This window comes from Aulostomus chinensis, chromosome 2 (genome assembly GCF_037954235.1).
Source record: "Aulostomus chinensis isolate RoL2024-O1b breed Wild chromosome 2, RoL_Achi_v1.0, whole genome shotgun sequence".
NCBI classification, from domain to species: Eukaryota; Metazoa; Chordata; class Actinopteri; order Syngnathiformes; family Aulostomidae; genus Aulostomus; species Aulostomus chinensis.
Window position 1 is genome coordinate 29,400,585 of NC_141321.1, and position 17,021 is coordinate 29,417,605.

Genomic DNA, 17,021 nt, shown 5'->3' on the forward strand with positions numbered 1-17,021 from the left:
GAATCTCCCCCTCTGGCTCCAGGTAAATTAGCTGATGACAGGTTGACAGTGGGAATTCTGTTTCTCTGACTTGGAGCTGCAGTATTTCCAGCGTGGTGCTTCCTGTTCAAATAACTGATTTTCTCATCGTAAATATTAATAAATTGGATTAGTGATGTTTAGCTTTCATGGTGTATTGACTGACTGCACCTGGCTGATGTGAGGAAGATTTTTACATCTTTTTTAGATTGTTGCTCTAAATCTGTTTGTGACCTGGCTCGCTCATTCGCTGCAGTCAGATGATATGATGCAATCCAATACACGAGCTCTGCCAGGAATTCTATTTTTTTCAGAACTGATCATTTCTGTTTTTGTTGACACTATCAGCCGTTTTCTTTGCTGACTGTTGGTCTGTTTGCAAGGTTATGCAAAAAGTATGAGGCTGAATTTTACCGATATCTGATGAAGAATAAAAAGCTAAAAAAAAAAGAAATCAGGAATTACATCCCTAACCACAGCGTTGGGGAGATGAACCACTCATCTTATTTTAGTGTCTCGTAAATACGCATACAATTTTAAACAGGCATCAGAGGAAATTAGTCGTACTGGTAGTTATTTTCATAAAACATCAATATTTGGCGCCAGTACATAACTTTTGGTGTGAATACCCCCCACTTGAGTGGATACCAGGATATCTGAGGTTCAATATCCCACTATCCAAAGCTGGCTGCAGACTATATATACAGGCAGAGATTTGTCGAAGTGGGTCAAACATGCACGTAATGAAGACGAATGAAGATTGATGGGAGAACATGTGCACAGGAAGGTGCGAGTGCAGAGCAGACTGTGCCCTGCTCTCATTTATTTCAGAGGAGAAACTCACAGTATGGTCCTAAAATAGAGGTCAAGGCTCAAATACAGAAAATGTCAGTGACCTCTTTTTTAGCTGCATGCACTGGAGAAATGGGGGTGAGGTGGGGCTCTAAAAGGAGCGGTGGTAAGAAGAGGAAATCAATGCAGTAGTAAACGGGGGTTGGACAAATGCAACGTGTGTAAATTCAACAAATTCTTTTCAATTGTAAGGAGAGACTGATTCAGAGTGTTTTGCTTTCATGCGTGAAGGAAGAACTTGTCAAAACTTGATCTTAAGGAAGAAAGGATGAATCGGTCATTCAGTTTCATAGTGCACATACCAATGTTAGCCCTGTCCTAAAAGTTCAAATCGCTCCTGGAAATGGTTGTTTTTCATTTGCCATACACTAAATGTGTGATCAGCAGGAGAAAAAGTAGTTTGTTCCAACTAGTGGATGAACAATTTGCTAACTTGCCTTGTTCCCTCAGACAAGATTGCTGTAATACACAAGCAGACATCCTGGTTTCTAAGTGACTTTGATCTCCAGAGGGAAAGACAGCACCGCATTTTGATGATGTATCGTCTTTTTGCTCCGAATCCCTTTAAATGTCAGTACAATAATATGGAATCAAATTTGAAGCTCAGCTTTCGTAATTATTCAAAGCTGGTATCTTAATCGAGCATTGTTTTTGAACTGAAAATGCTTTAGTGACATTTTGAGTTTAAATAATGCTAAAAACACAAGCAAGGCACTTAGCCTGATGATTCCTGACACCAGAAAAATCCTGTCTGCAACTCAACAGCCGTCACGTTTGCTAATGATGTCCCAGCATGCTGTCAATCCAGCAGATGAACAGACAATAGCATGCCAAGGAGAAAATGCATGAAATAGCTAATTGCTTCTAAAAGGCTGCTCAACCATTCAAGAACTGCTATATGCTCACAGATGTCTTTTCCAGCTGCTATTTCATTATGGAGCTCGACGATATTAAAGTAGCACTGCACTGTGTTTTTCTTTATGAGTCTGTGTTGTTTCACATCAAGTCATAATGATTTTGAGACAGATTATTGCAACCACAGTAGAAGGAAAGAAAGGCATGTGACACTAAACACAACATCCATAACGGTGCATTTTCATCATTTCACTTAATTTGCCCCAGTCATTCCGTTGATCTGTGCCAACTTGTTGATTGTCAGTTTGGAGACACATTTCTGGAGTGGAGCCCGAGAGTATTTGCAGCCGGACCTCTGTCTGTAGTGCCAAGCAACACAGCCACAAATTGGAATGTGGTACAGCTCTGGGAAAGCAGCCAAGATTTAAATTAGACAATAACCTCTGCTCTCTCTATATTGCCTCTCTTTTCCAGCTGCAGGCCTAGCCATTTGTTTAATACAGTCAGCCCTGTAGTATATAATAGACTGATATATGAGTCACCGCTCAGCAGTTTGTGTTTTTCAGATTTATAGAGATTGAACAACTGGTTGGGTTGTGCTTACTGTAGGTTTATGATATGAATAACAGAAAAGACACACACGAAAGCTGCAATGTCTGAGACCATTACTTGATCGCTATAATTTCACCTAAAAATATGCTTCAATTGTTGATGACATATCATTATTGATGATTACCCGTTGTACTTTGTGCGTGGTGTATATGTCCTAAACAGTAAATACTGATATGAAGTAGAAGTAGTGGTTAAAGTAGAAATCAGAAATAAGCAAAACTACTTCCACAGCAGTGATATTAGCTTCAAAATAAAAGCAGGCTTTGCTTTACTGTTTACTACCACAGCTGTTTTTTTTTAGAGCCTTATTCTGAAAATTCTGATGCACACTTCATACAGTAGCTAACATCTCTTTTGTGTTCTGCAGTGTATAATTCTACTATTTACTATGCCCTTTCCCATTTTTGGTTAACGTTTCATTACTACTACTACTACATGGAATACCCTGATCCCCCTACTACTACAACTGTCACATGGAGTACCACGATGTCCCACTTGTTTCTCATTACTCTCCCATCGGTGCGCTGCAGCACCTGTTTCTTTTCTGGCGCCGTTTCCCCGAGTGCTACTTTTAAACCACAATGGCTGATACATTAAACACATGATCATCATGCACTTGCACTAATGCAACCGTGTGAAAGTTCCACTCACAAATTCACAAAAAAAGGAGTTGCATACAGTATGTTACTATTTGCGTCACATTCCAGAGCCTTGGTAGACATCCAGCTGGCAGCATAAATGGATAAAATAAGAATTCATTTGGTTATTACCGTTATAATGGTAGTTTTTAGATGTTTCTTCAGCTTTTTGAAAAGTCAGTATTGCGGACCCTAAATGAGCGCCTTTGTTTTGCAGAAGTGAAAGCTTGTGGAAGCAAGTGTATGATAAGAGCATTCTATGGTTTTCATTGAGGCTGTTATTAGACTGAATTTGTTTTTTTCAGATGTTTTAGATATTTCCCAGCTTAGTGTTGTTGCTTGTGAAACGCTTGTTTTTGTTTTTTTCATCCGCACTGTAAATGAGTTTTCGTTGTTTTTATTCACAAAAGCAAATATTTATTTCTGCTGGCGTTACTTGATAGGAAATAGTGGATTATGTTGAGTCCATCACTAAAAGCTCTTGACTGTGTACATTCCCAAAGCCAGTTATAATGAGTGTATTAGCCAGTAACTGCACTCTGGGAATAGAAAAATGTGTCTGTGCTGTTAGAGCAATGAGAGGACTTCACTCCCAGCAGCTTTCATCCGAGCTTTATGTGAATCCAAGTCCCAGAGCTCATCGCCATCCGATAAAGGAGGAAAAGTAGCACAACCATCACCATTAGTGCCACCAAAAACAAACACACTTCCAGTCTCCTGTATGACATTTAACCATGTTATTTTTAATTATTATCCCCCTTAACCCCTCGGCAGCCGTCTCCACGACACTGGAGGAATGGCAAGCGGTGGAGACGACGTGTTTAAAATCTATACCTCTGATTCAGTCTTGGAGTTGCTTCCAAGCTTCTAAGAGTAAACAGCTCTCAGACATGGCTTAGCAGTAAAAGCGAGAGAAGACTGCCGAGCCAATTCTCTCTCATGTTGCTTCCTCAAGAGCTCTGTGTCCATGCAAGAGCAACTATTGTGAGGAAGCTACACCATGTTTCTCAGGCCCTCTCCATCGCCTAAGCTCCTTTGTGGCTGTCGGCCAATGGCTTTGCACCCCACCAGATCAAAGATAGAACCCCATTTAGCTTGTGCTTTCTTTTAGGATTTGCTCTCGAGAGTACAGAGCAGACTCAACAGCGAGAAGAGAAAAGGGATGTTGGATGTTGACCCGCATAGCGTTGAGGCAACTGGGCTCAGGCTGTGGGCCCATTATGACAAATGCTTCGATCATCTTTCTTTTGGTAGAAGAGTAGCTATGGTGAACTTGAGTGTATTTTAGCTCCATTAAGTAACGTGATGTTGCTGCAAACCTTTTGTTCTCAGTGGTGCAGCGAGAGCTGAGGAAGGACCCATTATCTATCCATCTAGCTATTTATCTTGACCAGATTTTTGAGTTTTGTCAATGAGGTTAGTGCCCGTCTTAAGTTTGTGACTGAGTTGCTTTGTGTTTGTCTCAAAAAATGAAGTTTGCACATCAATTGATGATGGAGAAAACACTTGTATTACCACTATATTACAAAAACAGTGTTACACACCTGAAATGGAAGTGACAAACAAGAACAGTTCTGTACTTGCAGGTAAACCTTTGAAAATCTTCCCTCAAAATACTTTGTGGTGCAACTTTTGACTTAAGGAAGGGTAACAAATCGATTTAAAACTCACTGAAGGGAACATAATAGTCTTTCAAAAGGGTACGCCCCCCAGCGACAGGCATTTGTATCCTTTTAGGTATTCATTGGTACTTCTATGTTGGAGCGTGTCGAAAAATAAGACAGAAAAGTGTATTGGCTTTTTTTATTATTGGTTTCTTTTAAGACAGAATATCATATTTCAGTGAAAGGCCTCGTTGAAAACCAGAGTGTTATTAACAGTGTGAGTCCATTGCTGTGGTGGAGCACGTGTTGAGGAGACTTCATTCTTAGTGGAGGAGATTCATAGTGTGTGTTTTTAAGTAGCTTGTTGTAAAAGATGAGGGGATTGTGATAATACTGTTTATTCTCCAGTGATAGTCTGTTTTCCACCTGAGTTAGAAAAAAACAAATACAGTGAAGTATCTCTTAAATACTTTAAAAGAAGTCCAAAAAAAAATAGAATCTTTCTAATACTGGTTCTCGCGGTCTGTTTGTCTCTCCATATTATCACTCTTGCCCCAGGGAATATGCTGAGAGAACAAACTATAGCTTGCCTTTTACCGTCTTTCAACACTGCCATAATGAATGGGGAGCTTATAGAAACATAATACATATTTGCTGAACTGTAAAATCGCTTTAAGTTTTTCCCTTGTTTTGATAGCGGAGCTTGTCACTTTGGTTGGATATGCAAACTTACTTTCATTCCCTGTGACTGAATGTGTCTGCACCATGTAGTCATTTGAAGAACAATGGCTCAGCTTTGGGGTTTATTCATGACAACATCCATCTGAAATTTATGTTACATAATATTAAAGGAGTACAGATCGGATTTCATTTAGAATGGGCACCTGAATGTCAAACGGATTTGTAGCACTAAATAAAAGTAGACACGAGGAGTTGTGTGGCTGGTTTAATATCCCAGCACGGGTTGAGACTGTGCCTCCAGCTCTGCGTTTACTAAAGCAAAGCAAGCTGTGGCGACACTAGTGTGGCAGTGTGGTGTGAGAGGGGAGATAATAAGTACACGGCCTGAACTAAACTGTCATCAGCCTGATTCAAATCCAAGATAAAGCCTTTTTTTTTCTTCACTCAGGTACTCACACTGAGAGGCCAGTGGAGAATGAGCTATGCACAACAAACTTCCCCTCATGCTACCTTATGTAGTTGAGAACTTACAGTCCTAATAGTGGGAGACGGCGCTGGGCTGAGGGAGTAATGATTTTAGCTTTAAACAGAATTACCTATTGATCCGGCCTGCAGATCAGAACACAGCTTGCGAGCCAACTGTGTGGACATGCTGTTTTGTAGAGTCGCTTTACAAATTGACTGCTGCAAACATAGGATGGAATATATCTATATATGTCAGCTCTGCACTGCATGCAAGGGAGCCTGCTGGGCGTGAATAGGCCTTGTGATCACCAGAGAGGCAGCTGCAGAGTATTTATGCTAAATTAGGATATAAATGACCATGTATTTGATGGTGGGGGGGCCTAAGGATTCTGAAGATAGCTGTAGTACAGTGCCCAACAAAGATTGCAGGAAACGAAACAGTACTGGGCCTTTGAGTCTTTTGAGAGGCTCAAACTTGGCGGTAGGCCGAGCTGCAAAGGAAATTTAATAAAGTAATACATAGTGAATTACCACAGCTTTCTCTGGATTGGAGGTTAAGTTTTAACTGTGGTGTTTTTGCTCATGGAGCCCACTGGAGAACGTATTAGCACAAGTGTCATGTTCCAGAGAACACATGCTAGGCTAAGCTGAACTGTAAAATCGCTTGTCAGCAGTCAATGTGTTTCTGGAAAAGCCGGGGCCCTTGATTGAATTAGTTTAGTGGTTTTCATTGGGGAGGAAGAATGTCCAATTTGCTTACCTGCTGATGGATGGCACTGCTGTTGTGACTTTTTGATTGTACAATATAATCCTTCCACACTGGACAAAAGAAAAACCCCTCTAACGTTATTGACTGACATTTAACATCTGACATTTGTCTGCAATTGGAACCTGGACATTCCACCACACTGGCAACAGAAAAACAGTTAATAACCCATTAAAAAAAAAACTGCCTACAGGAGCTAATTTTGGGGTCAAAATGCTTTGAGGTAGAGATTTGACGAGGTGATGAGTAAATGCAAATTTAAGGTCACATTTTTCCTCTTGAATTTTTAATGGAAAACATTTTCTCATCAGCAAAGCAGTATTTGATGTGAGGATGAGAAGGTTTCAGCTTAAACACGTTCATTTCCATTTGTATGCATGCAGAGATGACAGCTGTGCTGTCACAGGCTCTTCAGGCGCGTATTCTGTGGATCTTAGTTGTCCAGTTCATGTTTGCTGATAGGATCTGTGTGGTTACTCCATCATATTTGGGGTGAGGGGGGTCATGTTGGTGCAATATTACGTTCGCCCTGAGGTTGAAATAATTTTGTTTGCTATAATAGCTGTAAAACACCTTATTTCCCACTGGACATTCTTTCATACAAATATTCTTGCACTGGGATTTAAAAGGCGGGGAAAAATCCACCATCAGAATTGTGCAGTATTGGTATGAACAATGTTCAGCCTGATTGTGTTTGCGTTTGTCTGAATAACTAATCTAATGAATAACCTGATTGCATGTCAGCTTTCACAATGAATAAGCCAAAGGAAAAGAACCATTCCCGTGCGCTTACAATAAATATTAAGAATTCATATTCATCCCACTCACTGTCAGGTTGGAGGGTTTTTCTGTCTTCCTGTGATCAAATAGACACTGGAGTCTTTTCACGTCAGGATCCGGGTCCATATAAGCCTTTAATTTTCTCCTGTTAAACACACATTGAAGAAATGTGCTGTTGGTGCAGAAGGACAAGTAAAAACACAGAATACCCAGTGTTTGCCGTGCCATGAAGCAAAGCCTGGCTACTGCTGGAGCAACTCGTATTACACAGCACCTTTTAACCATTGACTGTTCATAAAAGTCTGACAGCTATTTTAAATCACCTATGTCAATGACTGCCCTTTAGTTCCCTCTCACCAAGGTAAAAGAATGTCATGATTTTCTTAAACATGAAGTTAATGTCTTGAATGCAAGTAAGGGTGCTGTTATTGGAATTTACTTAATGTTTATATAGTATCTGACATGTTGCAGAAATCAAGCAAGTGCATGTCATGCATGCAGGGTTGTTTGGCCCCTCTCATAGCTGCTGCCGCTCTCGTCTGGCTCGTCACGTCATTTTAATTACAGAGCCTTCATTGTCTGTGCTGACCCATTTTAGTGCCGTCCCTTACCATCAGCTGTGTGGTCCCTCCATTCACACTTAATTTCATCTGGCATTTGACTCAATCGGCACTGCCACAAACACGAGCAGCGAATGCCCCCTCTTCTTACCAAAAAAAAAAAGAAAAAAGAATTGGGAATAACAATAACAATCTCAATTCCCTCCTCTGGGTGTCCGCTGAGGCTTCTGGCCCGGGCTGCTCTGAGACGTGGTGGTACATCTTTTAATGGTGAAGATTGATGCAAGTGCCAGGGGACATTTCTTGGGATGTTAGTCACAGCTCTCCGAGGAGATTTGGAACTGCTCTTAAAGGGCCCTTGAAACACAATAAAACATGACTCACACAGACATCGAGCCCAGGGATTTTTATAATTAGCTCTTGGACTTACCTTGATTGTGTTTTCTCTAATGAAGCTAATGTGATCCAGATCAGTGTCTGTGCTTACAGTCTGTAATCCAACCACACATCTCAGGGTGGTGTTTGTTGTAATGACACATGGCTTCCTGGTTTATAAACACTTACATGCTCATGAAGCTGTCATCTACATTAACCAGCCATGTGTAACATGGCAAGTAATTGAGTTGAATTTGAGTGACTATTAATGTCACCAAGAAATTTGCACGGAGACAAACCTGAGACAAGGTTAGTCCGTTTACAGCGGAAACCTTTCACATATACTTCCTACCATGCAACAGGCTCAAAATGTATTACCAGTTGCATTGAGATTTCACCTCCATCTTTATTGCTTTTAGGCCTTTCATATTCTCACTCTTAAAAATGGTATTCGCATTGGAAGAGACACCGGTGGAACCAGAGACAGCGCTGCAGTATCTCCGTCCATAATCAGAACAATGTTCCTAGTGCTTGAATAGAGAGGGATATCTCTGAGACTTCAATTTGTTATCTAAAAGAAGAAGGGGGAAGGAGTAACACTTCCAAGATAAGCCCAGCATAAGGTTAATTACCAGCTGAGTGCCTGGCGTAACCCAGCCATGTTATGTCTCAAAGTTACACGCAGCTGGAAAGTGAAGGAGGTACCACCTATTGACAGAAGTTTCTCACTCGAGGCGTATGGGCTTTCTGAGTGTGTGTCTTATACATCGGTGTGCATCAGAGCAAACATGTAAACCCCAGCGCTCAAGTCAAATATAGTTAAGTAGAGCAGCTTCAGGTAAGATGGCACTGGAGGCCTAGAGAGCACAAACCACCTGCTTCAGCAGCAGAGCTCGTGGCTCCCTTTCTCATTGGTGCGTAACACTGTTAACATTGTTGCTGATTCCCCTGTCTCTCTCCAGGGCATAGACTAATTAATGGATACCATTCGTAGTTGATTAGCAGCAGTTCTTTCGGTAATTACATTCGCATACTAACCACTTGGAAGAAAAAGAGATGAGGGGTAAAAACACAAAGAGCTGGAAAATGTACGAATGCACTTCTCGGTACACTCTGATCTTAATTTGTTTCTACTATTGCTTGGCTTCTGCTATGATAAGAAGTCCCTGTTCTCTTTCTCTCTGTCTCTGTCTTTTTCTGCATCTGTTGGGAGTTCTTCATCACTCATAATGTTTTAAAAGATGGATTTTGTAATAAACACACAAAAGAGATTACCAAAAATAGGGAGGGTGTTCTCAGTGGAAACTCATGAAGACGCACGGCGCTGTGATTCTTTCTCCTCCGATCCGTGTAGGTTGGGTCCACGCTCCTCACTCACAGAGAGGTGCATTGTGCTCCTGGGCCCAGCTGCTAGCCCATAATTCTTCATTCTATGTCCTATTGTTCCTACCTGTCAGCATGGTTGTGTCTCCAAAGAAAGGAAGTGGCTGCCATTTTGCCAGCAGGCTATGTGTGGGTTGAGAGAGGTGGGGGATGTTGTGAAAACATGTTATTTCTTACCAAAGTGTAGGGTTTTAATAGCTTCTCACCAGTCTTAATCACTAATGTGTCTTCAAAGTGTGACACTCAGTTTGGCCACCATTATTACCCTCATGCCAACTTAACAAATAAAGCGTGGATAAATACGGAAAAATATGCTGATGACCATAAATTGTTTAAACAAACTCACATTAACCAAAAAATGCATTCAAGCCATATTAGACCCTCTCAACCCTCCTTATTTCCCCTCAGTATCACTACTCTCCCATAGGTTATTTGAAGTTAATAACCTGCCACTGCATCTTGATACTTGGCTTTGTGATGCAAACATATCCTTAATTGCTATCCCATAAGAGCTGAATAGACCTGACCAGATTCTCATTACCCTGGTTTGAATTGGCCTGGGCCTCTCACATGCCTCTCGTCATGTCACAATAACGGCAAAGTGGCAGAATGTGCTCGTGCAAGCGCTGAAAGGGAATGTAAACATTTAGTGCTCAGTGTGGCGGTCGAGCTTGAGTGACAGGTGTCCATTATAAAGGTGGCAACTCCAGTTACACTTGATGGTATCTTGAGACTCGTAAGCTGATTGTGTGTGGGTGTTTTTTTTTGTCTTTATTTGCAGTTCCAGAATAACAACAACTACATGAACATGACAGAGGCTAACGGTGCCCTGCTTGCTGCTGGTGATGTGAGTATATTACATTTCCCTTTCTCTTATTAAAATTACTCTTTGAATCTAAATGCAAATAATGAAGACACACTCCTCAATATATTTTTTCTTCCTTGGTAACATAGTTTTTAATTAGTTAAGCCTTTTCATATGTGTGATTGCAGAAACAACAATGTTTCTTTTATTTATTTGTTGCTCATGAGTCAGAATTTAATCAAGCAAAGTATCACAATAATAAAGCAAAAGCCACTTTTTTTTTTTTCCTTTTTATCACCTGAAACATTTGCATCTCAATCTGAGACGCCCCCACGGGACGCACAGCTGAGTTAGACTCATTCTATATTTCAAGCTAATTTCTAAAAGCTGATCTGATTTAACTGCACTCAGTAATACCTTCCTCCCACAGCACATACCCATGCACATTAAGGCTCTCACATTTTAACAAAAATCAAGTTGAAATGACCCGCAATGCATTTGCATACATTCAAACCTCCTGCTGCAGCATCATTTCACCTGGAAATGAATGCCAGGCAGTGAAGCCCCTCTCTGGATGCAGAAAAAGAAAGATGTTAGCGAGTGTTAGCATTTGTTATTTTTGGTTTTTTTTCGGCCAATTGAAAAGTAGCTTCAGCTTCTGTAATATCCTATAACACACCTGTTTCCTCTTTTCAAAGACATACTGAAGGAGCCCAGAGAAGTTTAGTCCTGTCACTCTGATATAACAAAGTGAAATGTCACCAACTCACTGAATTTTTAGAGCCTCTGGAATAACTTTGTGTACTCTATGGTCATTTAAAAAAGGAAGAGGGGAAGAGTTGTTTCTCTAGAGGTATATAACCACCTCTCTGAGCCGTAGCAGACCTAACAGTGTGCTAAATTTACCCGTTTATTCCCCCTCCACCCACTCGGCTGCCCTGTCATTAGAGACAAGTGCACCAAAAATACCCGTCATCTTCTGCGGTTCAAACCGGCCAATCTCATCCAGTTTAGCAGGGGAGATTGATCGGGCTCCAAATCCCACAGCAAAGCGTCATGACAAAGCTCCAAAATACCGAGATAGATGTCATTGTTAACGCTATGGTTTTCATTGACATCAGAAGGTCAGTTGGGATAAAACTTCAGCTACACAGAAGTGCCTGGAGCAGGTGACCTTATGTACATTAAGTGGCTGATCACAAAGGCACTGAGCGTTGGTCTGTGTTTTTGCTTGTTTTATGTTATGTATGCTATTTGATGAGTGCATGGAATGTCCTTAATGTGAAAAAATAAAAAGTAAAACAAAACAAAAACAAAAAACAAAGGCACTGAGTGTTATGGAAGAAGTTTAATCACACACCCTCCCCCCCCCCCCACACACACACACACATACACACACATTTACACTATACACACGCATACACATATTTCCACTGAGTGGACACATCCTCTGTATCCACGGGCTGCAGGGGCCCACTGCAGCTCAGACCACGCCAACACAAGATGCGTGGAGAGTGTTCAGCCCCCAGCTGTGAGGGCCCACTGTGGCAGTTCGTGAAGGGGGGATGGGCTTTTGGGTGGGGGGCGGGGGCGGGGGTTGCTCACTCCTTGATAAAAAAAAAAAAAAAAAAAAACAGGCCAGCTCATTTGCATTTTATCAAAAGGAACAACTGTTTCCAGTGTTGGGGCACAGATGGTATTGTGCTTAAAAGGAGAGAGAGAAGAAGAAGAAGTGAAGGAGGAACAAGAGGCAGATTTTTCCTCTCAAGCCATGGAATATTTGCTCGTAGCAACAGAAGTTTCACTCAGAACTCTAATCCTCTATTAATCTAATTTATGTATCGGCCCGGGGGTGAGAGAATAGGAATTCTCCTTTATGAGTGCCATGATAAACAGTAACATTGACAGCTATGACACATCAACTCATTCGGTCATTATTTTGTATTCAAATTAAAGCAGAAAGATTAATTCTGAAATTAGCTCTGAAAATGATCTCTTAATGCCACAAAGTCCCCTTTTCAGGTCTGTGTTGGAAACTGTTAGATGAAGCTTCAGCTCTAGCATGCATCCACATTGCATTCAGTTTTTGCTTTAGACAAACTAGAACATTTACATCTCCTGAAGGATGATCTCCTACTGCAACAGGTTTTCCTACAAGAGTAACATCCACATTGTCTCCAGGACAGTCCAAACACTGTGTGTCAGGGATTATTAGCTGTCCAACATGTTTCAAACATGGGTTCAAAAGACGTATTTTATTTTTCCATTTATGTCCTGTACAGTTTCACCTCCCAGTCAATGACACATTTCTCTATGAGAACACCTGAAAGCTACCCTCAGCTTCTCTGGAAGAGGAAAGTATTTTTACCCTACGGATTACTTACGGCTTTCAACCCTCTGTGGAACAGTGGGCAGTTGTGTGCAGAGAGACCGATTCAGGTTTTTCCACCAGTGTCAATCAGGGTCAATGGTATTGAATTTATATCTTGAAATTAGCTTCTGGAGAAAACGCAGACAGAGTTGATACAATTCAAATTGCTGAGTTATATGAAAATTAACTCCCTGAACAATTTTCGTGAATGTGGAAATAAACTTTTTAGAACAAAAAGTTTTTTGGGTCGGTCTCCAAACGTGCTTCTCAGGGAACTGTAGCACCTCCTAGTTGGCTTCGGCCTGGAGGTCTCTGCTTGGGAAAAAAAAAAAACTCACGCCAACATTCCAATCAGAAAGAACCTGGAAAAGCTGAGACTCGATCCTATGACCTTCCTGCTGGGAGGCAACAGTCCTAACCACTGAGCCACTGTTCTTCCTCCTACATGATTGGAGAGGGGGGGTGCTAGCGGAGGGGTATCCAGTTGGATGCAATCTGTAACCAGTCAAGATGCCACTAAATCTTAGACGCTGGTCTTTTAATCAAAAGCTGAATAAAAAGCTGTCTACTGTCTAGTCACTGTCAGTCTGAGCGCCGTTTACTGTATCGTTAAACTGCGCTTGTTTTGAGCAAGAGTCAGATTGCTTTTGCATCGCCACAACAGACCTGCTTTGCTATTTAGATGGCCGGAGTATCATTTTCCTATGCACTTAGAGGATGAGATAAGATGACCTCGGTGTGCCTGGTAAAGCATACATCTTAGCAGGGAAAGCTTGACTGCCTCCATCAGGGTAAAAGATACTGTACACCGGGATTGTGTTCCACTCCGATGTATCACTTTACTTTCCTAATCATATTAGAGAAGTGTAATGAACTATAAATATATAGAAATGGACTACAAATGATCCAAATTTGAAATAATGTTGATTAGGGGTTCTGTGGTTGATGTTGTCATTTGAGTAGCTGCACTCTGCCTATCTAGTTATTTGAAACTGAATCCTCATTCGTGCCTTTATTGATTCTGAGGCTTATTATATTCAGTAATCGCATGCTGCTGCCTTTAACAAGTCTCCGTTATTGCATCTGTGAATTGCATTACTGCATTTATTGAAGGACTGGGAATATTGCCTGAAAAGCTTTTTGTTGCTTTTTTCCCCCTTAAAGACAAAAATGACAGCACAGGGATTGAACATCTGAAGATTCACTGATAAATGTGGTCTGGTCTCCTCCCTGGATGCCATCGTGCTGTAGACATTGTTCAAAGGTTTAAGATATTATGCAATTAAATCAATGTATAAACTGTATATGCATATGTTATCGCCTTCTACATACTATTCTTGTATGTTGTCCTCAGACGAATAATAGTACAAAACACTATTCATTGAGATAATACTGTACACAAACAAGTAGTATCAATGTGGTATTTGTATTCTTCAGTGTACTTAATTGTAACATTTGTGCAGGAAGTATCTGGATTTCATTAAACCGTATTTGCAATTGGCAGTACATCTGATTCTTCTCACTCATATTTAGGTAAATAAACCACAGAAAATGGATAAACCCCCGAGCAGACTGAGCTGAGAATGGTTTGCAGTACAATATTCTGTGACTGGGTCCAGGTTTACCACCTGTAATGAGCTCAGAACTGGAGATTTCACACACACCTGCTCGGGATGCTAATGTTGGGTACATTAGGCATCTCTGTTACAAGCCCTGCTCTGCCCTCATACCCCTGAACCTGATGGCTGCCAATGGACACACACGCGCGCGCACACGTCTATCTCTGTTGTAGTGTTCCTTGCCCACCCCTAACATGTACATGCATACACATCCCAAGCCGGCATCTGGCTTGGCACTTGGCTCTACTGAGCCTTTCAGAACAATTTAAATGGATAATCAGGCTGGTGATGCGAAGAAAGTGGATTGTGCATCTCTTAATCTCCAATCAGAGCCCCCTAAGCTGCTCCTGGTGCAGAATTAGACTGGCTTTATGTGAAATGACACGAGACAGTGTGCAACACTGTAACACTCTGTGGGTTCCAGTAGGATCTGGCACCTCTTCCCCAGGAGAGGGTATTTCTCTGTGGACAGCTGACATCTTTCATACCTCCCCCAAATTAGACACAAACACCATGTCTCCATTATAGCGCCGCTGGTGCAGATGTTAATTTGTATCATCATTATCAAAGGGAGGAGACGCACACATACCCAGGCATTGATACTGCTCCCTCTCCCCTCCACTACTCCGCATCTATGCTACTGTATTTTATCAAACACTAAACAAGCATTCATGCTCTCATGTGCTTCTCTTAAATGTCAGCTTTGTGCTGCTTCAACCTTGTTTGTCTCGAATATCTTTGCTGTTCCTGAAATTCAGGCCACAATGCACCAGCCTATATGATCCCAATGGCCTATATACTGTAGTTCTATAGCTACACTGTAGTCTAAGTTTAACAATGCACTGCAACACACAGGAAACACGGAAATGAGACTAAAACTCAAAGATGTTAACTGACTAAAACTAGACTAAAATTAACTCATCAAATGACTAAAATAAGATTTAAACAAATATGTAGGAGTGATATTAGATGAGACTAAAATGTTTAAGAACTAAGATTGGAATAACGAACAGCTGGCAAAATTAACACTGTTTGATTTTTAGTTCTGGTTTCCAGTCGGTGGATGATAAATACATGTTGTCTAGATTTCTCATCTGGCAGAAAGTGTCCATAAGCAAGTGATGTGTTGCTGTAAAAGCAAGACTGTGAGGATTTATACAGCAACCGCCTTCTGTTCTTTTCTATATCACTCTGCACGAGAGGGGATGTAAAAAAAGATGCATGAAAGATGTAGGATTCTGGTTCTTTCCTTAGGCTCCCGGAACTCTTTTATCCTATGTCATGACCATTTGTTAATGAACCCCTCAATGTCTTTCTTTTATTTACGTGCTGCTCATCAGACGCTACTGTGGACTAAGTTCCAGGGCTTTCTGAATGGGTCGAAGCATAATATGACAGCAGAGGACTCCTAGTAAATGGTTCCTACTGAAGGTGCTTGTGATTTATTCTGCACTCGGAGCTAGAGGCCAGGGCTGTAATGAATATGACCTTAGCTCCTTTTGAAAGGTGAACATATTCTCTAGCGGTGAAACAAGCGTCGGAAAGTGAAACAGTGGTAGGAAGCAGGAAGAGACAAAGAAATGAAAACTCCATTAGCTGCCTCTGCTACTGAATTCATCAGTGCTTGTCAAGACAGCTGCCCTGAGTAGGCAATGAATTAGTTTCAAGTGTCTGTGTGCTAAAGCAAGCAAGGGGAACATTAATACTCCCTAATCAAGGGCTGTATTGGCATATTCCCTTCATTGTCTCCCGTCTGTTATTCCATCCCTTACTGGTGACAGGGAGACGGAGCCCAGCAGTTCAAGGGAAGACAAGCTCCGTTGGCTTGGTTGTTGTAGTAATTCGCTCTGCTGGGCAGGTCGTCAGGTCTTAATATCAGGTTTATACGTTTGAGCTTGAGCACTATTAGGGTGGTGAGTTATACTCCAATATGTTTTATTTTGTTGATGATGAGAAGAGTGAGAGGAGAAACTGTTCAGCCTCCATGAAAAGCTGGGTTTGTCGGTGATGAATGATCATCTATTCTCCAGGACTCCTGATCCCTCTGAAAATGAAATGCAGGTGTGCGAAAAGGCAGGTTTTCATGCGAGGGACTCATCTGTGGCTGATGGAACTTATATAAATGTCTAGTTATTCTCATTTTGGGTTCTAGGCCAATCATTATGCCAAGATTGTCTGAGAAATTTAGCTGTAAAAATGACCAAAGAGAAAAAAAGAAGTTTTTCCTCCAGTTGCTCATCATACTTGCTTCTTTTATCTTCACTTCCAATGGAAAAACATGTTTCTCCAAATTTCTAATGGTGCTGGGAGTTTAACATGATTTTGCACTTAGCCACCATGCCTCCAAGCTGTATGCCAAAGGCTAGAAGTTACAATCATTTCACTTTAAGTAAAAGAACCATGCTTTTGAAGAGGTTTTCAGTAACTCATCAGCAGCAGCTCATCACCCTGGATACCACGCTGTTTGGACCTGTGTTCAGCCACATTTGTGACGACCTGTGGTGCGATCATTGTGAGGATATGAATATATGGGCTTTGCAGAGAGTAGCTTAATGCAATGTGCAGATGAAAACAAGACCCAAGTGGGTGAACAGTTCCATCTCCAAGAAGGCACATAAGCAAATTAAGTGTGTCCAA

General features: G+C 41.3%; 1 protein-coding gene across 1 annotated transcript in view; it reads left to right on the top strand.

Annotated features, from left to right (window-relative positions):
• tox3 (TOX high mobility group box family member 3) overlaps positions 1-17,021 on the top strand; it is a 43,632-nt gene that overhangs the window by 14,362 nt on the left and 12,249 nt on the right. Inside the window, exon 2 of the mRNA XM_086195560.1 lies at positions 10,371-10,436. Within this exon, the coding sequence (XP_086051686.1) occupies positions 10,371-10,436 (66 nt within the window). The remainder of the gene's footprint in view (positions 1-10,370; positions 10,437-17,021) is intronic.